This window comes from Canis lupus, chromosome 2 (assembly GCF_003254725.2).
Source record: "Canis lupus dingo isolate Sandy chromosome 2, ASM325472v2, whole genome shotgun sequence".
Classification (NCBI taxonomy): Eukaryota; Metazoa; Chordata; class Mammalia; order Carnivora; family Canidae; genus Canis; species Canis lupus.
The window spans coordinates 57,250,838-57,274,579 of NC_064244.1; the positions used below are offsets into that span (position 1 = coordinate 57,250,838).

The 23,742-nt window shown below is 55.7% G+C and overlaps 2 protein-coding genes across 5 annotated transcripts; one reads left to right on the forward strand and one right to left on the reverse strand.

Annotated features, from left to right (window-relative positions):
* Positions 1-233: 233 nt before the first annotated feature.
* On the reverse strand, positions 234-20,883 carry KATNB1 (katanin regulatory subunit B1). 4 transcript variants are annotated; one of them, XM_025448275.3, is made up of 20 exons: positions 20,752-20,883; positions 19,313-19,611; positions 15,013-15,143; positions 11,891-12,008; positions 6,411-6,511; positions 5,991-6,032; positions 5,328-5,411; positions 4,997-5,112; positions 4,507-4,578; positions 4,188-4,338; positions 3,876-4,066; positions 3,629-3,759; positions 3,160-3,210; positions 2,172-2,239; positions 1,942-2,061; positions 1,701-1,850; positions 1,375-1,451; positions 1,220-1,294; positions 868-984; positions 234-638 (listed from the first exon to the last, which is right to left on the reverse strand). In XM_025448275.3, exons 2-20 carry the CDS (start codon positions 19,350-19,352, stop codon positions 506-508), a joined length of 1,968 nt encoding a protein of 655 aa, XP_025304060.1. In that variant the 5' UTR covers positions 19,353-19,611; positions 20,752-20,883; the 3' UTR covers positions 234-505. The 4 variants fall into 4 exon arrangements, with proteins under 4 accessions (XP_025304060.1, XP_025304057.1, XP_025304059.1 ...); XM_025448272.3 differs by having other exon boundaries at positions 4,997-5,127; XM_025448274.3 differs by lacking the exon at positions 20,752-20,883 and adding an exon at positions 20,306-20,330 and having other exon boundaries at positions 4,997-5,127.
* On the forward strand, positions 19,853-23,570 carry LOC112659766 (serine/arginine repetitive matrix protein 1-like). The gene is made up of 6 exons (XM_049099342.1): positions 19,853-19,919; positions 20,115-20,181; positions 20,550-20,692; positions 20,758-20,933; positions 21,132-21,865; positions 22,027-23,570. Exons 1-6 carry the CDS (start codon positions 19,853-19,855, stop codon positions 22,037-22,039), a joined length of 1,200 nt encoding a protein of 399 aa, XP_048955299.1. The 3' UTR covers positions 22,040-23,570.
* Positions 23,571-23,742: the final 172 nt, after the last annotated feature.

Here is a 23,742-nt window from a genome sequence, read left to right on the forward strand (position 1 = left end):
TGGGCTGGTGGGGCCCACCCCTCTCCTGTCTCCCTTAGCCTTGGAAGAGGGGGGTGCCTCCGCTCCTCCCCCAGCGTGCTCTGCACTGGCCCCTTCCGGCAGGCCGGGCACTCTGCTGCCCCCAGCTGGCCACACTGCCTCTTGGCTCAGAGGGGCCAAGACAGGCCAGTCCTGGGCCTGAGCGAGCTGAGCTGCGTGGCCAGAGAATTCCCCTCCAGGCAAAGAAACCAGGGAATAGTTACAAATTTAATAAAATTGACCTTATAAATTACACCAGCAGCCCCAGGGCGCTCTTTGCTGCCCCAGGAAGCGGGAGTTGGCAAAGCTGGGCAGCCGCTGCTGGGGAGAAGTTGTCTGAGAGCTCGGGGGCTGTGCAGGTGGCTGGTGGGCCAGCGCTGCCGCCTCCAGGGTGGCCACAGGGCTGCAGCGGGGGCTGGGCAGAGGCTCCTGGGCCCAGGAGCGCACAGGGGACAGGATTAGGGGCTGAGGCCAGGCCGAAAGCTCCTCAGTCCAAACTGGCCATGAGTAGGTGCAGCTCTCGGAAGGCGCTGCCATGACGGCCACTCAAACTTGACTTGCTCTTGACGAGGCCACTGATGCTCTTGAGCTGCTTGTAGCAGAGCCGGCACTTGTGTAGCCTGTGGGCAGAGAAGTAGTGCACGAAGGGCTAGGCCCTTTCCTGCTGAACTACTCCCGCCCTCCTCTGGGAGGCTGGCCGAGGCCCAGGGTACAGGACCCACCCAGGCCAGGCCACGGACAAGCCCAGGCACAACCTCCTCTGTGGGCTATTCCAGCAGAGCCATCAGCAAGCAGGCTGGGCCCCCAGACCTGTGTACCCCAACATTCACACCCCACCTGGCCCCTCACCTCTCCTCCCGGCTGATGTCTACACCCACAGAGGGGGGTGCTGCTAAGATGTCAGTGATCAGGGGCAGAAACCGCTGCAGGATCAGCTTCAGGGAGGTGCAGCCGGTCTGGACATAGCTTCAGAGGCAGATGGACAGAGCCACAGAGAGAAAGATGGAGAGCAGGGTACACAAAGACAGAGGGGGTAGGCAGGGGGCCAGGGGCAGCACAGGCCTGTGTGCACCATGGCTTCCCACCTGCAGGGGACAGCACTGCTACACACCCACCTCCCAGGGGCACTGGCCTTGGGGGGTCCTTCCCATTGTCCCTCCCCGTCCCTGTGGTAAGGCAGGTATGGCTTCCCTACATGTACCTCTCATACTTGCTCTGCAGAAGTTTCTCGATCTGCGGCAAGACCGTGGTGCACAGATCCAGCTTCCACAGGGAGCTGAGGAGAGGACCAGGGACAGGTACCCTCAGCACCTGGCTCCACTCACTCGACCCGCTCCGCCCACCACGCCTACTTACGCTTTCTGGTTGACAATGTTAAGGAGGTCCACGACCACGGACAGGTCATTGATGGCCACAGCTGAGTCCACTGACGTCTATGCAAACAGAGCACCTGTCAGAGGGGCCTGGAGCCCCTGCCCGGGGAGTGGCGTCATGATGGGCTTTGTTGTGGGGTGTTAACAAGACTGTAGCTAAAATGATGGGTGAGGCCAGGTCCATAAAGAAGCGCTCAATAAATGATGACGATGATGGCATGAAATCAGCCAGAGTGGTGACAGGGGCCCCTCTGCCCTTGTGCAGCCGCTGTCTGGGGTCAGCCCAAAGCCTGGGGGAAAAGTGCTTGCCTTGATGTCACCCGTGGTCCACACAGCCCGCACGGTGTCCAGGTTCTTGTGGCGGCTGGTAAGTACCACACACATGGTGTCATGGCCTTTGCGGATCTGTGACATGGCGTCCTCGTCGACCAGCTCCACCTGCTGGGGGATCTTCACGGCCTGCGTAGGACGAGTGCCCAGGTGCCAACGGTGACGTTCTGTCCTTGCCCCACAGGCTTCCACCCTGCCCCGGGGCTGGGCCCCCACTCACGGGCAGGAAGTCAGACGCCTTTAGCCCGATGGGCTCATTCCGGGTAGCTGGGATGATGGCAGGCTCAGCCTTGGGCGCAGGAGTGGAAGTGACAGCCGGGGGCCGGAGCAGGACCTCGAGCTGTTGGGGCTGGAGCTCAGTGGGTGGCCAGCCTGAGGCCCCCTCTCCGCCCACCCTGGCACGGAGGGCCCCTCTCCCAGCCCTACCATGCCCTCTCCACCCAGACATACATTTGGCACCGGGAACTGCGAGTCCGTGGCTGGGCTGGGCTTTGCCACCTCCTTGGCTGTGGCCATGTCTGGAGGCAAAAGGGAAAGATCTTTGGGTCGGGTCAGGCCAGAGGGACTGGCTGGGGAAGAAGGCGGGGCTTATGGTGGGCCTCTGGGCTGCATCTGTTAACTGGGGGGATGAAGCAGGAGCCAATGGGGCAACTGGGGAAGGAGACAGCAGCAGTGTGTATGTGGGGGGAGAGGTGGGGAGACTCCTGGGGAGGCTTGAGGGTGGGGGCTAGATGTTCCCTCCCTTTCTCCACCCACTCACCCACAAATCTGGCAGAAAGCAGGTGTCAAGCACTGCCTGCAGATGGGAGCCAGGGAGCTCCCAGGAGTGGCCTGGCCCCTCACTGGGAATGGAGTGTGTGTGCTGGGGTGGGCTGGCAGTGAGTGCATGGTGAGCAGGAAGCACAGGAAACCCCACGTGCAGGGGGAATGAGAAGATGGCCCATTGAAGAGGAAGCCAGGTGAAGGGGAGGGCTGGTCTGTGGGACAAGGGTGCCCCACCCCGGCTTCTTCTCCAATCAGAAAGCAGATCATGTTTTCTCCCAGCAGCAAAACCCAAATCCCCAGCTAGGGCCTGGCTTCCTGCTCCCAGACCCCAGGGAGCCCTGCCCCTCTGCCTCCACCCCCTCCCCACCTGTGGCTCTCCCCAGCTCCTCCCTCTCCTACAGGCCCTCAGCAGCTCTCTCTCACCAGCCCCGCCCTTGCCTCCACGGTGCTGTCCCATCTACAGACAGTCCCATCTACAGTCCCATCTGGCTGCCTCCTGCCCTCCTCACTAGGGTGCAGGCTCCTGAGGACAGCACCTGCCTGCCTTGCTCATGCACCAGAATCTAGGGTGGAGCCCAGCGCACAGTAGGTGCTTTTAGGTGAGCATAGGAAAAAGATCTGGTGGGAGAGAGGCTGGAGCTGGTGCCCCCAGGAGGCCAGGCTCTGTACTCACCGTCCTCAGGGGGTGCTGGGAAGGGCTCACTTCTTCGGGGTGGTGTCCGACCTGCAGAGGCAAAGAGGGCTGGGGACTCTCCCGTTGGCCAGCCCGGGGTCCTGCCTGAGCCTTAAGGGCCAGGCTGGCCTGGGACACAGGGGACGGGAGGTGGCTCTCTGGTACACACACAGCTGCAGACTCGTGACCCTGTTCCCGGTCCCAGGAACCCTCAGGTCTGCCCCCTCCCATCTACTTGCCCCCATGGGGCCTGCCTTTGCTCAGGGCGGGCTGCCAGGCCTCTTCTGGGGCCTTGAGGACCTGGGAACGGAGCCGGGGCCCAGGTGTGAGCTGGGAACCCAGCGTCGGAAACAGAGCGACATTGACACTGTCCCCGACAGTGACACTGTCACTGACATTGACACCGTCTGTCTCTATGCACAGATGGGACGTTCGGCTAGGTGGGTGGGGGGCGGGGGGCAGGCCTCACTGATGCTGTTCTTGGGCTGGAAGATCTCGTTGTACTCCTCGGTGTTCTGGATCTCGGCCCGAGACTCCCGCTCGTCCCGGTCGTCCTCGCTGCTGGGGCTTCGGCGCTCACTCTCTGAATTCTGCTTCACCCTGTGGGGCAGGGCCAAGGCAACGGGAGGCCAGCCCAGTGAGCTGCAGCTGGGCTCCCCCAAAACCTCCCCAGTGCCAGCCTGCCTCCCGAGCCCTCTGGGCCCTGAGCACCCCACCTCTGAGGCTTGTTGCAGGCTGTGCTGGGCCGTTCATAGATGCGCCGAAGAGGGGCACTGGGGTGGGCTGGCTGCTGTGCCAGGGGCCGGCTGTCCTGCACAGGGTCCTGGGCCACCGTGCCTGTCCTGGTGACCCGTGTCAGGTCCACCACATAAGAGGAGACGTTGCTCTGGGAGAAGGCCACGCCTATCTGCAGGAAGTGGCGGAGCTGGGGTGTGGGTGCGCAGGACCCCAGCAGGGCTCAGGGAGAAGCAGGGGCCTGAGGGGAGGCAGTGAGCAGCCAGGGGAAGGGCAGGTGGCAGCTCTCTCACCAGCTGGTCGTTGCAGACAGCCAGGTCAGCCACCTTGCCCCAGCTGACTAGGACGACGTCAAAGCAGCGCTCAGGCTCCCAGCCGTAGACGCGCAGTGAGTCCTGGCAGCCACTGTATAGGCAACAGCCATCGGGGTTGAAGAGGACGCTCCTGGGTAGGCGAGAGTGGGGGGTGGGTCTCAAGAAATCCGGGAAGGCTGTAGGGAGCCCCGGAAAGAGGGAGCAGGAGCGGTGATGGGAACGGCTCACCCCTGCCCCATACCTACATCCAACCACCTTGGGAGGAGGGCTCAGACCCACCACCCAGCTGCCTGCATACCTGACAGGCCCTGGTTCTCCTTCGATGCAGCTCACCACCTGGAACTTCTCCAGATCCCAGAACCGGATGGTCCTGCAAAGGCAGCCAGGCTATATTGGGTAGCCGGTGTCCCCATCCAACCCCCATGCAGGCCCACAGCCCAGGAAGCCCGTTTCTCTGCAAACAGCTGTCCCCCTGGGTTGTGGCCACTAAGAGCAATGCCTGGGATTGCGTGGCAGGTGGAGGGATTTGGCAGGTGGGAGGTTAGCATGGACTTTGGATCTGGATATGCCATGACAACCCAGGACACTGGGGCCGGGGAACCAGGGTTGGGGGAGAGATGGGATCAGGGCCTCATCCTGGCTTGGCCGGAAGTCAGGTCAGTCTACAGAGCATCATCAGGCATAGGACACCTCAGGGCAGAGACAGACTGGGACAGACACACACAGAGGACACAGGTGTGAGATGGCAGTCATGGGTGACAAGCCTTGTTCCCCCTCCTTTTCCTCACCTGTCAGAGCTGCCAGAAGCCAGGAGGTACTCATTGGGGTGAAACTCCACCACATTGACAGGCCCTGTGTGGCCAGGGAACTCGGACATCATCTTGCCAGCAGTCAGATCCCAGAGCTGGGACGGGGCGGGCTGGAGGTCAGGACCAGGCCTGGGATCTCGGCTGCCCACTCTCCCTCTACTCCCACCCCTGCTCTTTATCTGCAAGCTGCCTTCCCATCTGATAGGCCTGGGATATGTGAGCCTGATCAGGAAGGAGGTGCAGATCCAGGCTGAGTGTACTCAGCAGGCCCCAGTCCCCAGCCCCAGGCCCTGGTCAGGCCAGGAGTTACCTTCACTGTGTGGTCGTCTGCAGCCGATGCCAACCACTTCCCATCAGGGCTGAACCGGAGGCATCGCACAGCTTGGCTGTGTCCCTGAGAAGACGACAGGGTGCTGGGCTCACTGGAGGGGCCTGGGCCCGATGGGCTGCCGCCTCCCCACCCTGCTCCACCGGGCCCTTGACCAGCAGGTGAGGTGGAGCCAGACAGCTGTGTGCAGGAGAGGTCGGGGGGACACCTCCACCAGCAGTCACGACTCCGCGGGAAATCCAGATTTCTTGGTCATACAGTTTGGGGAACAACGTATCTTATGCCTCTTTTTTGGAGAGTTAGGTGTCCTGCCTTAATGTCAAGGGTCTAAAAACCAACCAAATTATTCAACTCAGTGCTTCCAAACACCTGTGAACAGGAACCCTCTTCACCTCCCACACCACCAGAGCGTGGAGTGCAGTTTGGTAAACATGGTTCTGGGAGGATTTGTGGAAAGTGGGGGATCCCCCTGCCCCCCATAGCACTCTTGCTCTGCTCTAGATCCTCGTATCTCACTTGGACTCTTGTTTCTCACATTCTCCCCTATGGGGGAAAGCATCCCCTTCCAGCTCCTGCCAAGGTCTGGGTACCGCCCCATGCTCCAACGCTGCTCACAGCATGACCCACCAAGGGTGCCTTCCTTACCCGGTATCGGAAGACACAGCCTTTCCTCCTGATGTCCCAGAGCTGTGGGGGAGGAGCAGAGGAGCCGTCAGGCCAGGTCACAGCCAAGGTGGGCTCAGGCTGCAGAGGCCTCACCAAGCTCTGTCCGGGAGTCCAGGTCAGAGGGTGGTACGTGGACACGAGCAAAGAGGGGTTCTGGGCACCCCCAGGTCATTACTCCCCCAAATAACAGGGATCCGGAAACTACTCACAAAAGCTGGGCATTCTGAGTGGAAATGTCTGGCGAACGTTTCCACATCCCCTCCCTTGGAGGCTGGAGATTCCGCCAGAGAGAGGGAGGACCCTCCCACGGTGCCCAGAGGCCACCTCCACAGGCCAGACACACAGCCCGGAGCCCCCGGGCGGCCCAGCGGGGAGACATGGGGCAGGGCCGAGCCTCACCTTGATGTTTGTGTCCTGTGAACCCGAGGCTACAAACTCGCCATATGGGTGGAAGTCCAGGCTGCAGATGTTGGCTTTGTGGCCCATAAGCGTGCGAAGAACTAGCAAGGAAGAGAGGAGACAGGGGTGTGAGGGGCAAGCCAGACGCCTGGCCGAGGAGGGAACGCTGTGTTCACTCGTGCGTGTGCTTCCAAGCAACTGCACAGAAAACCACAACAGCAAATTGAGCAGAGCCCTACCACCCCAACTACTGACCTTCCTCTTTTTCTCCCGAGAGAGGACAGCCATTTCTGTCAGTACCCAAGCCCCCTGTAGCTTGCGCTCTCACAAGGGCACTGCCCCCAAGCCAGCAGGGCTGGAAAGCTACTGCACTCCGTTTGTGGACAGACACACAGCACATGTTCTGCCGACATCCTCAGAGCTGAGACAGGAGGGATGTGGGAGAGGTCCGTGCTGGGGGACAAGCTGCTTGGTTGAAAAGAGAAACCCAGGAAGGCTTTTTGGAGGAGGTGGTAGTTGAGTGGGCCGTCAGTGGGTGAAGGGTGAGGGAGGATATTAGGCATAAGGAAATGGCAGGCAAAGGCCCCAAGGAGGGCAAATGGAGGCCACGCCTGGAGTCGCCGTGGTGCTCACAGCAGCACCTTCTTCTCCCCTCCATCCAAGGGATCTTGAGGATGGCTGTGAGGATGGAAGGTGCTGTGCAAACCAAGAGAACACACAGGGGACATGATTGGGCCCAGTCACCTCCTGCTGCCCTGGGAAACCTCAGCTCCCATCCTTCAAAGTTTTGCTTGCAGCTCTGTGGCCAGGCCCAGCCCAGTCCAGCCTGGCCCAGGCAAAGCCTGTGTTTCTATCTTGGAGTATTCCCTGGTACCACTCAAATTTGCCTCTTCTCTCTGGCCTCAATTCACTTTTTAAAACATTTACAATTCCGCTGTCTGAACGAACCTGATCGTCCCACATGTGCAGGGGCCAAGGGGTGTGGGAATCCAGCCATCCTTAGGTTTGAGCCAAGGTGAAACAGTTGCCTTGTGAGGTAATGAGCTCCCCATTAGAGGAGGTGTTCAAGCAGACTCCAAATGTAATGCTTTTGGGACGAGAGAGCTGAGCTCCAAGCCCTGAGTGACTTAAACTCTATTGGATGATTGTCTCTATCTCCAAGGTTCAGGTCCAGGGCTCTGGAGCCAGACAGAACTGGGAGCAGTGTTGGTTCTGCTCTTTGCTTGCTATGTGACCCTGGGCAACCCCTTACCCTCTCTGAGCCTCATAATGGGCCACAATCAGAGTTAAGAAAACGGACATCAAGTGCTTAGCACGGATGTGCACACAGGAAGTGCTCAGTGAACACCAGCTACAGTGATTCCTGCTCTAACTCCTTTCTGTCCTGAGAAAGAAAGGTTCACCTTAGTGAACCTTCTCTCCTCTGGTCTCAGAGCACATGTCCTGGTTCTCTGTCTTCTGGCACCAGTGGTGACCATTACCCAGTGCCATGGCCATCTGAGTGCCTCCGTCGTCCCCAGGATGTCTGCTGAGCGCTTCCGGTGTGCCGAGAACAGCCTGAATGACTTCAGCACATTCGCTCCCCCACCCCCAAACACCACCAGGAGGTGGGCGACAGCCTGAGGCTCAGAGGATGAAGCAGCTTGCCTCAGGCCGATAGGCAGGCACAGAGCCAGAATTCAAAGCGGGCATCGGAGTCTCAGAGTCTCGGAGTTTCAAGAAGCATGCTTTACCATGTGACCCTTTACCTGAGTCAAGGGAGCTCCTCTGTCTGGGCTCCGAAGACAGAGCCAGACACACCTAAGGGTAGGATCAAATCAGCTGCTCTGGCCATTACCCGCCTCGAGACAAAGTGCCTACCTCTGCCCACGGCCCATCACATCCACCCCTCCGACCTGGTGCCACTCCGCAGCAGGCCCTGTCCACTGCCGAGCTGGGACTGAGCCACCATTACATCCTTCACAGAGTGAGACAGGCGCCAACCACACCAGGACCTCAGCAGCTCCTCCCCACTCTCTGGGGCCGGCATACGCCCTCGGGGCCCAGGCACTGCTTTGCGGGCCAAGTCGGGGCCCAGAGGGCGCAGACGCAGGCTGGTTCCTGCCCCAGCCCACCGGGCTTCCCCGATCCTGCCCTGCCCCGATGGGACATGGCAGGCTCCACCCCTGTGTGGACCAGACTCATGAAACACAGGCTGCCTCCCCGTGGCATGGCGGGGCCGACCCACCCCTACCCTCTGGCTGTGTGGTGGAAAGCAGGCAGGACCACATTCTTCCGGCGTGACTTCTGCCCCTGCTCCTCTGTCCCAGGAGTGCTCTTGGAAGCCTCCTGCTGTGGGACTCAGTCAGAGGATCCGGGGTGGCAGGCATCCTGGGTCTGCCGTCTGCCCTGCATGGGGACCTCCAAGCCCTCCCAGCTGAGTAGCTGTTCAACCTCTGCCTGAGTCGGGATGGGCTGCCTCTCAGGGCAATGCACGTGACCATCAGGTGGCCCTTTCAGAAGTCCCTCCGCAAGGGGTGCCGATCTGCCTGTCACCCTCACTCACACTGTGGTGTGGGTGGCGGCCTGAGGTCTCAGCTCTTCCCACCAAGGCTGCAGAGGGCAGGTTTCTGATCCATCACCGAACCCCAAAATGGGAGAGGGAACAGCACTGGGATGAGAGTCTGGATGCCAGGATTTGAGTCCCAGGCTCTGCCACCCCTGCCACGGGGTCTTTATCAAGCTTGGGGACCCACCTTGGGCCCCAGTTTGGCTGTGTGTCAAATAAGGGGGACCTGCCGATCCAGGTCTGCATCAGAGTCATCTGGAAAGCCAGATTTGGGGCCTCCACCAGTACTAAGTCAGGCTCTCTGCTTGTAATGAGCTCCCGGTGGAGCAGCCGACCCTGAGAGTCTAGGACCCAGGAACTCTAGAGGTCTTTGGTTCTCATTCTGCGCCCACCTCAAGGAACTCCTCACATTTCTCTTATGTATGAAGGAGCCCTGGCTGGGAAAGCATGGCACCCTTGGCTTCTCTCTTCTGTCCCTTGCTCCTCAGTGAATGGTGAATGGCTGGTGCTGTCCACTGGGCTTCAGATGCAGGCAAGGACTTCCCAGGAAGCCAGCTGCCTTCTGCCGGAGCCGGCTTTCTCAGCTGGAGCCCAGCCAGCTGGGCGGCGTGCTCCTCCCTGGCCCCTTGAGTCCAGCAACAGCCAAACACAGCGTGCCCCGGCTCTGGCACGTGGCCAGGTAGCAGGAACACGTGCTGAGATGCTAAGCCTGTGGCCCGGTTTGTTATCTCACAGGCTCTGTCTCACACATGCAGCCCATCACCAGGTGGGCGAGGATCACCCGAGAAGCCCAGGGGCAACATCTCTCTTGGGGACCACCTACGCAAGAAGAGCCCTGTCCTTGAGCAGAGAGAACCCAGCCACTGGGCCTGTGCGGCTGATGGCTGCTGTCCTGCTACAGAGGTAGAACACAAGCGCAGGAGAGGCCCAGAGACCTCTGAGTCTCAAACAGGCAAAGGGGCTCTTTTCCGGAAAAAGCAGCGGGGGGGCCTCCTGCCTGGCATGCTGGAAGGTCCAGGCTAGATGCTGGCAAAAAGCAGTGAGCAAAGAGGTTTACTAGGACCTCTCAGTGCTGCTCTGCATAGTGTTCCGAAAAAAACGTTGAATTAGCTGTCAACATTTAGAAATGGTGGTGGGGGTGGGGGGTGGATTCCACTGAAATTTCCAGATTCTCAGCTTCTCTTGAAAAATTTGTATGGCTGGCAACACTGGGCCCACACTGCAATGTGGCTGTACCCAGAGAGGCTGAGAGGTAGCGTCCCCTTTTCAGGAAGGTGAGGCTCCCCACGTGGCCCAGAACCAAAGACGCAAGTTTACTTGCCAAAAGAACCCAGCAAGGATCTAGCATACGACCAAGAACCATCACTACAAAACCCCAGGACTCCAGGACAAAGGGCCTACAAGCTTGCAGAGAGACAGGAGAGGCAGGTCCCAGGAGGTGACAGCAGGGACCTCCCGATGGCTGCCAAAGAGGAGCCTAACTTGCAACACAGCTGCACCCACAAACTTCTGAGGGAAAACGATTTCTGATCTAGACTTCTACAAACTCTAAAAAATAGATTTAAAAAAAAAAAGGATGAGGGTAGAATAGAGTCATTTCCAGCCACGGATAGCCTCTAAAACTGTGCCTGTCACGCATGCTTTACGCATGCTTTCTCAGCCAGCTATGAAAGAACAAGCTCTGGCAAAAAAGAGACAGAAGACTGAGAGAGATGATAATGCGGACTCTGGCACAGCAGAGAGACGGGGAGAGTTCCCCGAAGACAAGGCGGCCCCAAGGTGACCACCAGGTTGCAGGCCCCAGGTACTCCCCCACCATGGGGACCCAGGGGACCGAGGCTCTGATGAGAAGAGACGCCTCCTTCATGGGATGGCTTTGAGAGTAGCTCAAGGAGGAGGCTTACTCTTCTGGCAGAGAATTTGGGGATGAATTAGTAACAGAAATGTATAACACATACAGGTGAGAAAAGGACAATTATTAACTCCAGAATGATAATATTCTGTGGCTGTGAATAATATCTCTGTGGTCCTGGTACTACAAACCCTGACTCTTTACATGGTGAAATTAGGAGAACAGTGGGACAATGCTGGAAGTGACCGCGGGGGAGGGGGGACAGCTTTAGGAGAGCTCACTTCTTTTTAAGATTTTATTTTTGTAAGTAATCTCTACATCCAACATGAGGTTCAAACGGACAACCTCAAGGTCAAGAGACACGTGCTCCACCAGCTGAGCCAGCCAGGCATCCTTAAGAGAGCTAACTTGTCTTGTACGAGAGGGAGGCAGCAAGAGACGTACACAAGAGACAGGAATTGACATAATTCCATGTCACTTAGAAAAGCAGAGGTAGCAAGACACCGGGTAGAAGAACAGAAGGCCGAGGCCTCTGCAGAATGGGAAGGAGTGGGGTGAAGGCTTCTCCTTTCCATTGCAGTTATTTGTAGAATAGAATGTAGTTATTCCATTTGACTTTTTAAACTAAAATAACTTCTACAAAGATGAAAACTGAATGAAACAAAGTTCAAGGAGACAGAGGATCTGGCTGCCCTAGCCCCCATTCCCGTGGGCGATGGTTACTGAGGCTAAGAGGCGGCCGCTCCACGTCAGGGCACACACCCTAGTTCTCCCCACAGGCCTCCTAGCTTGTTTACATGTTCCACGTGGCCCCTGGTGGCACCTGCTGTTCTTTCAGGTTCTGAATCTACACCCACCCACCCATCCATAGTGGACCATCTGGAAATTTCCTGCTGCCTCCCGGGTGTCGGCATGCAGAGACAGCAGTATATGTCACTGCTGCCAGACTCCTGGGAGTCTCCAGGAGGGAAGTACCCAATGCAGTCAGGACAGGCTTCCTGGAGGAAGCAGCTCAATAGCAGAGCCTGAGACAACACAACCACAGGTGTACATGTGGGGAGGGCGAGCACAGATGCCTACTTTTGGCAGCTTCTAGGTCCCAGACGCGGATGGAGCCTGACTGGGAGCCGGCCACGATGAGCTCCTCTGGGGTGTTGAGGCGGACACTCTCCACTGGGGATGTGTGACCCGTCAGGCTCTGTGGAGAGAGGGTGGCAGCTTCAGTGCATTGTGTGGAGAACCCCTCAGCTGCTGCCCCAAATTCTGGCTCCCTGGGAAGAGTATCAGCAAGAGGCTCAAGCAGGGAGGCTACACTCCACGGAGCCACACCTGGGCTTTCCTGCAGACAGGCTGGGCAGCTGCTTCTCTTGGCCTTAGCTTGCAGGACTAGAAGTGGGCCAGACCCCATTTTTGTTCCAACACCTTCCCACTGTCCACTGTGCCCCTGATATGGGCATCATTTGCCAAAACGGCCCTGGGCCCCTTGCGGGGAGCAGCTGACCCTCTAGCCTTGAGTCCAAACCACCACCAACATATGCTCTGCTTCCATCTCCACTCTGCCTGGCCAAGTCCCTTGGTGGGGAACCCTGACAGCACTGAGGCCTAGCTCGTCAATGGCACACAGCTCACCCCTCCTGGTGATGAGCCAGAATCCCTGGGGACTGCCCCAGTGGGGGACCCTGCCATGTTTCTGGGCGGGGAACTGTGGAACCCAGACAGAGCCTGGCAGTGACCTTACTGGGAAAAAACTCTCACCCAACTCAGTGTAGGCCAGAGCTGGAGCAGGGCTGAGGCGGGTTCTGGCCCAGCCCCTTGGAGGGGTGGGAGGTGCTGGCATTTCCAGCTTTCTGGAGAGAAGGGCAGAATCTGAAGTCCATGGCATCTGTCACTCCCCGCACAGCACTGGTCACCCCAAAGCACAGTGGTGACTCCATCATTGTTTGCTAAGACAATGTTTCTGTGGGGCAGTGAAGGGGGGATGGGAAGAGAAACTGCTCCTCAGCACAAATGTCAAAAGGCCAGACGGTCACAAGCAGCTTGTGGGACTCCCAGCCATCACTGGCAGGAGTAGAAATGGGTATAAACTCCACGGAAGGCAACTGGGCAAAATCTGTCCACATTTAGAAATGCACCTCCCCTGCACATCTGCAACTCCATCCCTGGGAGCCGACCCTGCAGGTGTTCAAACACATGGCAAACAAAGTAGACCCAAGGTCATTCGCTGCAGTGAATCTTTTTTCACAAAAGACCCAAAGCCACATAAAGGCCCAACAGAGAAATGGTCAGCTAAGCTGTGGTCACCCATGCTATATTTGGCTATAAAAATGGCTATAAAGGGGGATCCCTGGGTGGCTCAGTGGTTTGGCGCCTACCTTTGGCCCAGGGCGTGATCCTGGAGACCCGGGATCGAGTCCCATGTCAGGCTCCCTGCATGGAGCCTGCTTCTCTCTCTCCCTGTGTCTCTGCCCCCCCCCACTCCCGCCACCTCTCTCTCTCATGAATGAATAAATAAAATCTTTAAAAAAAAATGGCTATAAAATGAACAAGGCGACCATCTGAATATGTAAGATTAAACTCCATGACACTTGTAAGTGGAAAAAGGTAGAGAATGATGTACATAGGATACTGTTTGTGTAAAAAAAAAAAAAAAAAATGGAGGGGGAAGGGAACAGACATACATATTTGCTCACAAATGCAAAAGATCATTCTGGAAAGACACAGGGTCATCAGGAGCTGTGGGCGTCAGGTGAGGAAAGATGGCTTTTCACTGCTTCCTCCATGTCCTTTGGGTACTACAACGACATGAGCTCACACAGGCTTAGAAACACAGGTGAACAGGTCAAGGTGGCCTGTGTGCAGGGGAGCTAGCATGTGCCTAAATCCGAGGGTGAGCACGAGCTTGGTGGCTTTGCAGCACTCAAGAGGCCTGGTACACAGGCTGACTTCAGTATAGAAGGGGGAAGAGAGCAGGGGGTCCCTTCAGGCCCATTTTGGCCAGTGTTTGTTTGTTGGTGTGTTTCCAATCTGTATATGTTACTTTGGCATTTTGGGGGTGGGGGTGAGGGTGGGACATACCAGGACCCTGAAAACAAAGTGAAATAAAGCAAAGCAACTATAATTCTATTCTTCACCTGGGGCCCTGGATCAGAAGAATGTTAATACCCTATGCTGGCAAGGTCACGAGGGAGGAGAGGGCAGGTTCTGGTGCTACTGGAGAGGATGTAAATTGATTTCTAAAGGGCAATCTGGCAATATGTTTTGAAAGCTTTTTAAAAAGTGCACACCCTTAGATAGTGCAACCATCACAGATCTGCTCAAAGATTGGGGTCGATGAAGACATTTACCTCTGTGGCTGAGCAGAGCCAAAACTCTGGAAATGACTTCTCTGCTGGGAACAGGGCATGGCTAAGCCAATTCTAGCTCATGCCTACAGGGATACCATGAAGTTGTCAAAAACCACGGTGTTAGGAGGATATCTGTTGACACCGGAAAATGCCCGCACATGATAAAGATTGCTATCTTTGAAACCCAGGCTACAGAAGAATAAGACAGTGTTCCAAAAATATGTTGTTCTATATTTACGTGGTCCCCACGTGTGCATGTGTGCATGTGTGTGCACATGTGTATATGTGTACAGGTGTGTGGAAGCATATGAATTTCTATCAGCACCTAGAAGGATGTGGACCAAAATACCAACTGCAACAGTCTCTGGATGATGGAAACAGATATAATTCATTTTTGTATTTTTCCTTCCTTTATGTTTTCCTGTTTTGGAAGACAGTTTTTGGCAAGGAATTTGTTGTGTGACCAGGAGAAAAATGCTGTTAAAGAAACAGCTCTTTAATCAGCTTCAACCAGTGCTCTCAAATCCTTTCTGTGCAACCAGACAGGGAATGATTCAAAGTAACCTCCAAGTACAGCTGACAGGTGGGTGGATGGGCCAGTGGGCAAGCCTCAATCTCCAGCCCATGGGCTTATTTTAGCTTTCTTGCATAGGCTCCCTGGAATTCTGTCCACCACCAGGGGACTCACCCATTCCTGAGGGCCAGCCACTGTCCCAGTCATCCTGGGGGCACTGATGCTGTGCTGTGTTCCCCTAGCTTCTGGCTGGGTGCCCCAGGCTCCTCAACCCCTGACCCCACCCTTCCCACAGTCTCCTCCCTGGACCTTTGTCCTGTTTCCCACCATTCAGCGAGGCTCACCATGATGCAGTTGGGTTTGTTGATGGACCACAGGTTGACACGGCAGTCATCTCCACCAGTAGCCAGCAGCCTCCCAGAGGCTTTGCCCAGCACCAGCGAGGACACATTGCTGGCGTGGGCGACAATCTCCTCTACACAAGGAAGGACAGAAGGAGAAGGCAGTCAGAGGGCTAAATGTGGTCATGTGGAGGAGGGCCAGACCCTGCCCAGTACAGCCCCTGGTCCTGGTACCCAAAGTCCAGGTGGAAAGGTCCACCCACTTCAGCTCCCTTTGGTGCCAGACACCCCGACACAACCCCAGGAGCCTGGCTGCTTGGGCAGGCCTTGCACCCAGGCAGGAATGAAACGACTATTTCCCAACTTCAAGTATTCATGTCCCCCCTTCAGGCCTCAAGGTTTGCTCCTCTTTCTGCACATGAACTGGTAATATTATTATGCTCACTCTGCTCAATTTAAAAAATTGACTTGCCCCTTTTGTATTTAGCTCTGTCTGAATAAAGATAATTAAGTAATAAAATCCATAAAGTTATAAGATTGATATATCTATTATACTTTTCCTAGACTACAAAACAAAAAAAACAAAACCAATTATTAAAATGAAAAACACTGACCCAAGCAACCATCTAAGCATCTGCTGCTGCTGCTTGCTATGCACATAAACCCACTCTGGGGAACATGCTTTGAGAACCAGTCAGGTCAACTCTAGACAAGCTGTCTCCAAGTGAGCTCCCCCAGGCCTTCAGCCCACAGTGTCAGAATCACAGACCAGGTTCTGGTCTGAGCTCTGCTTGCTGAAGGCTGTGTGGCCTTAGACCAGTCACTCACCCTCCCTGAGGGCTGGGTTCCTCATCTGGTAAACGGGGATAATAACAGTGCCTGCCTGGTTTACTGAGCTGCCAGGAGCCACTGACAACAGGCTAGAAGCTGTGCTCTGTGGTTCTTCATCTGGCTAAGGCATGGACGGTGGACACTGGGGCCCCTGGCAGGGACAGGAGGATGGGAGGCCAGAGGGCGCCGGCTGAGGGGCCTGGGTGGGAGTGAGGGCTGGTCACAGTGGGCAGCCGTGAGGGCCCTGGCCTGGACTGCTGGGGGGAACCGCGGGGCAGCAGACACCAACCAGAGGGGCTCGTCAATGCTCCAAAGGGAACAGACATGAGGACCCAGAGGCAGCCCAGGCCTTTAAGCCAGGCCCTCAGTGAGATTCTAGGAATGAGGAGGAGAAAAGACAGGTCTCTTCACACCAGCAAAGGGAAGACCCCAGTGTGCCGACACCTGGAGACAACTGGGAGGCTGGCTTAGGTGACACCGAGAAGGGCCTGCAGTCATTCCGTAGAGAGCCTCCACCCTGCCTGGGGGTCTCCATGGCAAAGGCTTCAAACCTCAGGGTGGTCTGGAAATGGGGCCCAGAAAGGCTGTCTGTCAGGCAGCATGGCTCAGAGGGGCCATCAAAACTTCCCGGGGCCCAGACCCCAGGCTCCATCTCACAGATGATGCCCCACCTCAGGGCCTCGCCCAGCCCCAGCAGAAGGTGAGAGTCTCCTGCAGGCCCAAACATCAGTGGGGGCCTCGGAGACCCCATCACTGAACCCAAGGGAGCTGAGCCCCTCCCTAGTCCTCATCTCAACTATGGAGTCTTCTGTCCTCTGGACACTGTAGGGACAGATACCTGGGGTGCTCTGGGACTCTAGCCGTAGACTCTTGTCTGTTCAACAGCTTCTGTTGGGCCCTAGTGACTGGCCAACTCTGAGAGAGGGCAAACCACCTTCTGCCTGAGCTCTCTGTTCCCAAGCCTTGGGCCCTCTCCCCTTCTCTGAAGGCACTCCCTAACGTGCACTGCCCTCCACTTGTGCCCTACCTATAAGGCCTGAGTGTCTGCCCTGGCTCTCAGTTTTCCCTGGGAAAGTTCTGGCTGGGCCCTACTTCACCAGGCCTCCTTGAGCACATTACTACCCCTCTCTGGGCCTCAGGACTACTGCCCCTGGAGACAGCCTTTAATGCATAATATAAATGTTTCCTGGGTGCTTGCTCTAGGCCCAACATTGGGGAGCCAGTGGGGAAGGACAGTGAGAAGGTTCCTGTGTTCATGCTACAGCCTGATCAGATGGGTCCTGGGACAGGGCATCCAGCTGAAGACCCACAGACATTGGGGTGAGAAGGATTTAGAGGTTGGGCCCTTCTAGTGGGTCTCAGATCACTACCCTCTAAGCAGCCTGCCTGAGGTCTCCAGCCTGACTGAAGCTCCTGGAGGGGTGAGGGACCAGAGGAAGAGGGAGGTACATCTTGGGCCCTAGGAAGCCTTGGCAGGGGTACTGTCCCCAGTGCTCCCCCTCTGGCCTAAAAGACAGCATCCACCAGTGGCCTAGGCCTGGGTACCGAATTTGGGTGCAAACAAATAAAATCCCTCACAGCATCTCTTGGCAGGCTAGGCTGATGGCTGCAGGCCTGCACCAGCTTCCCAAGCTCAATTGGCATAACCTGGGCCCCACGTCCCAGCCATAGCTGGGGATTCGGCCACAGGTGCTGAGGATTTGCACCATTAATGAAAGGTGAAGAGAACAGGCCTGAATGACACAAGCTGGCCTAGCACCTTCTGATCCTTGCTGGACTCAAGCCACAAGGAACCAGGGGTCATTTGGCTTTGGGCTCTTCAGATAGCTTATACTCACAGGGACTGCTATGCACATGAACTTGTCAGTAAAGCCCAACATACCTGATCATATTACCACTTTGTTTGAACACTCTGATGGCTTGACCTTGCCTTTAAGATAAAGCCAAGGCCTCAGAAGGGCTGGGGTCCTGTGGACATATGCCCCTCAAGACCCCAAAAGCCTCATGTGGCACATTCTCTCCACTGCTGTGTGGCAGCTCATGGGCTCCTTTGAGCCCTTCCACCTTGCTGAGCTTCCTGCCCCAGGGCCTTTGTATGTGCTGTTTAGCACTCCCCTACCCCACCTGCCAGCATCTAGTTAACTGAGTCAAACCACATGTCCCAGCTTGGAATCAGACAAGGAGAAATGGAGGGGTGCGGTTATCTGATTTCTGCCTCTTGCAGTCCCTAGGCTCTGAGCCCCATTGCATAGGGACCTCCCTGACTATCTCCCCAGTGCCTGGTTCTATGCTCAGGCAAGACCAGTTATTGAAGGAATACATAACCTCAGTAAATACAAAGCCACTCTGTCCAAAGTGTACCCTCTTTGGGAGCCCATACAGGGTTCTCTCAGAACCCTAGGGCTAAAAAACAGTTTGAAACTATCCAAAGCTCTCATTTTAGATGTGAAAACACTGATGTCCAGCAAAAGATTTTGCCCAGATTCTCACAGTTAAAAAGTGGAGGGGCCTTGCCCAGTGTTTGAAAACAGCTTAGGGACAGCACATAGCAGAAGGTGACCAGTTTGGGCACAACAAATCTATGTTAACCAGTTACCATAGATGTGGTAAGGCAGTTCCCAAAATAAGATATTGAGGACCCTGGGATCCTCAAGATCCTTTCTGGGGGGTCTAAGAGAACAAAACTATTTTCATAGTAACACCAAGATGGTATTCGACTTTTACACACTTCTTTGCTCAAAAGCATAAAGGAGTTTTTTTTTTGGGAAGATACAAAACACGTGATGACACCATCACTAATGGCAGTTGACTGTGGCATTTGATTTGATTGTGTTTTAAAACATCTGATTGTTAATCTCTAACATGTAAATATTGACAACTCCCATGAACAAAAACTTTTTGGGGTCCTCGACAATTTTTAAAACTATAAAGAGGTCCTGAGATCAAAAAGTTTAGAGTTGCTGGTGGAGAATAACGTGAGGGTGGGTGGTGCTGGTGTTCAGTGACATTCCAGAGCCCTGCCAACATCCCTTGGCCTACCCCTCTCCTGCCCCCCAAATGCCCCCATCTCCTGAGGGAAGCCTGACTCCTGAGATGTCTGCAAATGCCGAGAACACCTCTCAGCATCTCTCTCCCCTAGTCCCACGTGTCAGCCTAACTGTACTAAGTGCTTCTTCATGTTCACCACCCTGCTTGGGTCTCACAGCAGCTGTAAAATGAGGGTGTGATTATCTCATTGTATAGACAGGAAATTCACCTCAGAGAGGTTAGGTCACCTATCCAGCGTTACCCAGCTAAGAAGTGCCAAAGTCACGATTTGCATCCTGGTCTATCTTATTCCAAGGCTGGGAGTCTCCCTCTGTGATAAGTACAGGGGACAAATCTTGGGGTCCAGGCCACCCAGCAACAAGCAGCTAACAGGATAAATGGGGTGAGGGGTGGGGGGGAGAAAGAAAGAAAGAAAATCACTTACGTAACTTCCAGGCTGTCTTGGTGACTACAGGAGTGGCCATCCTTCAGTTGGCTGGCACCTGAAGCTCCACGCACTAAATAGACTGCTCTTCTCCTGGGGTGGGGGTGGATCCCCCCCAGATCCGCCAATCAAGTTGGCAGGGAGTTCTCACACATCCAGGCAGAGGGAATGCCTCGTCTCTCAGCCCTGGACAGCCTCGTGGTGTTAGGTCACAGCAGCCACAGCAGCAGTCTGTGTGTGCCCGTCAGGATCCCGGATTATGGAATGTCAGGCTCGAGCCATGTCAGTTCAACCCTGGGCTGGAACACAAACAGAAGCGATGGCTTATTTGAAAACACTTGGTGGGAGTTCAGGAAGCTCTAGGCTTACAGAATGACAGCCACAGCTCTCGGGATCACCAAGACTGCTTCATAAAGAGACACCCACCATAGCCACCAGAGCAAGGAGCTGCACTGCAAATGGGGTGTGAGAATCTGGAGGGGGCACCTCAGACAGGGTGACTCGGAACACAGGGAGAGAAAGGCCCTCCCAGAGGCCAGGATGATGGGATGGGAGGCGGCTCTGTTCCAGGCGGCTGGCTGCCCCAAGTGCAGCGGCCGCCGCCGCAGTGGGGCGGGGAAGACCACATGTCTGCAGTTGAGATAGATTTCTGGGAGTCACCGTTTCGTCTGACGCTATGGGAAGGAGGTGGAGCCAGGGGCCCAGGAGAGGCACTCCACTCCAGAGACAGGCATTTAAGTCTTCTCTGGGGAGAATGTCAAAGGGGGCCCTGAGGGTCCTATCCCTCCGTTTCTCGTGGCAGGGGAGCTATTCGTGGCCCCTGCAATCCCAAGGCCAGTACTGGAACTAGGTCTCCGGTCTGGGCATAGGTCGGTCGGCCTCCTCGACCACAAGGCCGCTTCTTGAGGCCGGCTACCCCCTTCTTCCACGCCTCTTTCCCACGATCCCTCCCTCTCCTCTCCTTCCTCTCGCTCCTGGCTTCCCCAGTTCTACCTCTCTAGTCCTCCGTTCCTTCCCCTTCTCCCAGCCTCCGACGTCCCCCATTCGTGCACATCCTGTGTCCCGGGCCCCTTATCTTGACCCCTGCCTCGCCAGACCCCGTGAATTCCCCTTCCCTTTCTGCTATCAGTACAGCCCATTCATTCACTCTCCTTCCAGGGTCCCTGTTGGTCACTCAGCCCTCTGCGGACCCTCGGCTCCGCTTCCGGCCTACCCGGTCTCCCCCTCCGGCCCCCAGGCCCGTCCCCCGCCCCCGGCCCCGAGGCTGCGGCTGGCCCCTCGGCCTCGCCCGATCCTCCCGCTCCTCTCCGCTCGCGGGGCCCGGCTCCAACTTCCCCCCGCCCGGAGCCCTCTCCGCACAGCCCGGCTCGGCCCCGCCTGGCTCGGCCCAGTCCTAGGCCCGGAGCCCCCCGCCCCTCCTCGCCCCTGGCCCACTCCACCTGCAGCTAAGGCTCCGGAGGCCGAGGCTCCGCTCCCGGCGCGACCCCCACTTGCCTCCATCCCCCGCCCTGATTGGCCGCTGCTTGACAACCGACCCTCACAACAAAACCTCCGGCTCAGAGCCCCGCCCCCCTCACCTCCCGCACCAATCAGCCGCCGCGAGCGCTCCGCCTCCCGCCAGGCCTGGCCAATCGAAGCAGGCGCTCCTGCCGCTCTTCCTGAGTACCCGCCCCTACTCCTGAATTGGACTAATCCCGAGGAAGGAGCACTCGAGAGCCGCCCCTCAGCTTCTAATGAAGCGGCGAAGCCTGTCTTTTCCTTGGTCCCGCCTCCGCCTCAGGTTTTCCCATTCCTCTCCTTTTCCTTCTCTCCCTCTTAGTTCGCGTTTGAAACTATTACGAGACAGTCCTCCGATGTCGGCTGCGCCAATCGCTTCAGCGACCGTCCCAATCTGACCAATAAGCGCCCGCCTTATTGGAAAAAAAAAAACCAGTTCCCAGGTAGCCAATGGGAAGGGGCCGTCGGGAGCCGCGTGAAGCCGCGGACCTTCCATCTTGGAGTGGGGCGAGGCGGGGCGAGGGCTTCGCGCTCCGCCGCAGTTCTGCTTCTTCCGCGTGGTCGGGACTTTGCCCCTCTTCTTTGGCTCGGACGGGAGACCCGCGGGGCGACGGAGCCTGATCGCGGGCCCGAGCTGCCTCCAACTAGAGCTCCGAAGAAGGCCGGCTGCGGTGGACGCTCGGGTGGGGCCGTGACAGCCCGAGCCCGGGCCCTCGCGTGGGGGCGCCGGACCCTCCCGGGCCCGAAGACCCCGCCCGGCCGTTCCTGGTCGTCCGCCAGCGCTGACTTCGTGCGGCTCAAGGCAGCTCCGTCTCTTGTAACGCCCCCGGCACCCCCAAGTGGGACGGAGACCTGTTCCCTTAGACGGAGAGGAAACGAGGCCCAGGTGGAGGCGCTTGTCACGGCCGCACGACCCAGGAGAGGGGTGTTGGCCTCGACTCCTTGCCTGGGTTTCTGCGCCTGCGCCGGAGAGGGGTGCGCCCCTCGTGATGCGCTTTTCGGGAGTGGGTCGGGTCGAGAGAGGTCCGTGGGAGCTACCGAAAGACCACTGGCTCGGTATAAAGTCCGATCAAACTGTGTTTCCCCTCAACTTTTTATTATTGTGAAAAGCCCCTTAGAGGAAAAATTGTAAAGAATTCTACGACCATGTATATAATAGTTTAATAGTACAACCCAGCACTTGTTAATGCTTCTCCTTATTTGCTTTGCCCATGTAGGTATTTCCTCTGAGCAGTTTGGAAGTTGTAAACATCAAGACGTTTTACCCCCAAACGACACAAAACACTGAGCACGTACCTCTAAGAATGAGGCCCTTGTCCCACACAGCCGTCGTATCCCCGCACCAAAGAAACAGAATTCTCTGACATCCAGATTTCCCGGATCATCCTCAAAAGTTATGTAAAGCTTTCTTTTTTCCCCTAAGAGACAAACAAGATTCACAACACTTGGCTCTTTTAAGCTCATTCTATTTCAATTCCCTATTATTATTTTTTTTTTTTAATGGCATTGATCTTTTTGAAGAGATTGATCAGGTCTTTTACCTTGTAGGCTGCCCTATATTAGGATTTCGTCTCACTGTTCCCTGCTAGTGTCGCTTACCTTGTTTCTTTCCCTCTGAATTTTTTGTTAAATGGAAGTTAAAACTTGACTGGGTTCAGGATCAGCATTTTAAAACCCTTTGCATTGAAGTATAATACACGTACCCCAAAGGGCTACTGTACTGTAAGTGTAAAAGTGAGTTTTCACAAACTGAACATGCTCATGTCTAGAAGAATGTTCCCAGCATCCCAGAAGCCCCCATGGTGCTCCCTTACACCCCAAGAGTGATGCCTGTTTTGATACCATCGATTAGTTTGCCTGATTTTTTTTCCATATAAATGGAATCCTGTAACATGTACTTTTTTATATCTGGAATCTTCTGATACTGTATATGAAGAATCTTCTGTGTTATTTCCTATGGTTATAGTTCATTTGTGTTCACCGAGCCTAAGTAGAATTTCATAACCTGTCACTGATATTTTAGGCTAGATCATTCATTCTTTATTGCAGAGAGCTGTCCTGTGCATTGTGGGATGTTTAGCAGCATACCAGATGCCAGTAGCACTCTCATGCTAGTTATGACAACCAAAAATGTCTCAAGACCACAATTTATGTCTCTACTCTACTCCTGATGGGCATTTCGGTCGTTTACAGCTTGGTACTAATATTAATACTGATGCCATGAACATTCTGGTACATGCTTTTTAGTGGACACAATGTGCATCTTGGTTGAGTTGTTCATCGTTCTTGTTCATTGGATGGATGGATGAGTAGATGAATGGGGGTGGTGGGGGTGGAGCAGAACCTAGGAGCAGAATTGTTGAGCTAAAGTTTAGTTTGCCTAGATACCACCAGTTTTCCGAAGTGGTTGTACAGGTTGACCCTTCCACTGGGAAAGCTATTTGAGAGGCCCAGTTGCTTCTCATCCTCCCGACTCCTACTCATTTTATGCATACTAGTAGGTGGCATTTCATATCCCTGATGACTGAAGAATTTATCACTTTCATGTGTTTTGGGCCAGTTTAAAAACTAACATTGAGGGATGCTTGGGTGGCTCAGCGATTGAGCATCTGCCTTCAGCTCAGGCCATGATCCTGGGATCCGGGATCGAGTCCTGCATCAGGCTCCTCACAGGGAACCTGCTTCTCCCTCTGCGCCCCGCCCCCTCTGTCTCTCATGAATAAATAAATAAAATCTTAAAAAAAAAAAACCAACTAACACTGAGTGCTTTCTATGTGCCATGTCTGGTCCTCTGCTTTACAAGTCTTAAGACAACAACAATGCCCTCCCATGTCACAGATAGCTCAATAGTGGCTGGTAGGAAGCAGAACTGGGATGCTGTCCTTTGCAGTCTGATGGGGGAGCCCCCGAGTTCTGGAGCTTGCACTTTGGCT

Excerpts from the sequence above, each read along its gene's own strand:
- KATNB1 (XM_025448272.3), bottom strand. The coding sequence starts at position 19,352 with ATGGCCACTCCTGTAGTCACCAAGACAGCCTGGAAGTTAC. Across the intron at positions 1,295-1,374 it reads AACATTGTCAACCAGAAAGC|CTCCCTGTGGAAGCTGGATC; the intron begins GTAAGTAGGCGT and ends TCCTCTCCTCAG. Across the intron at positions 985-1,219 it reads CTGCAGAGCAAGTATGAGAG|CTATGTCCAGACCGGCTGCA; the intron begins GTACATGTAGGG and ends CTGCCTCTGAAG.
- LOC112659766 (XM_049099342.1), top strand. The coding sequence starts at position 19,853 with ATGATGGGATGGGAGGCGGCTCTGTTCCAGGCGGCTGGCTGCCCCAAG. Across the intron at positions 20,693-20,757 it reads GCCCGGCTCGGCCCCGCCTG|CTAAGGCTCCGGAGGCCGAG; the intron begins GCTCGGCCCAGT and ends CTCCACCTGCAG. Across the intron at positions 20,934-21,131 it reads AGCGCTCCGCCTCCCGCCAG|TTCGCGTTTGAAACTATTAC; the intron begins GCCTGGCCAATC and ends TCTCCCTCTTAG.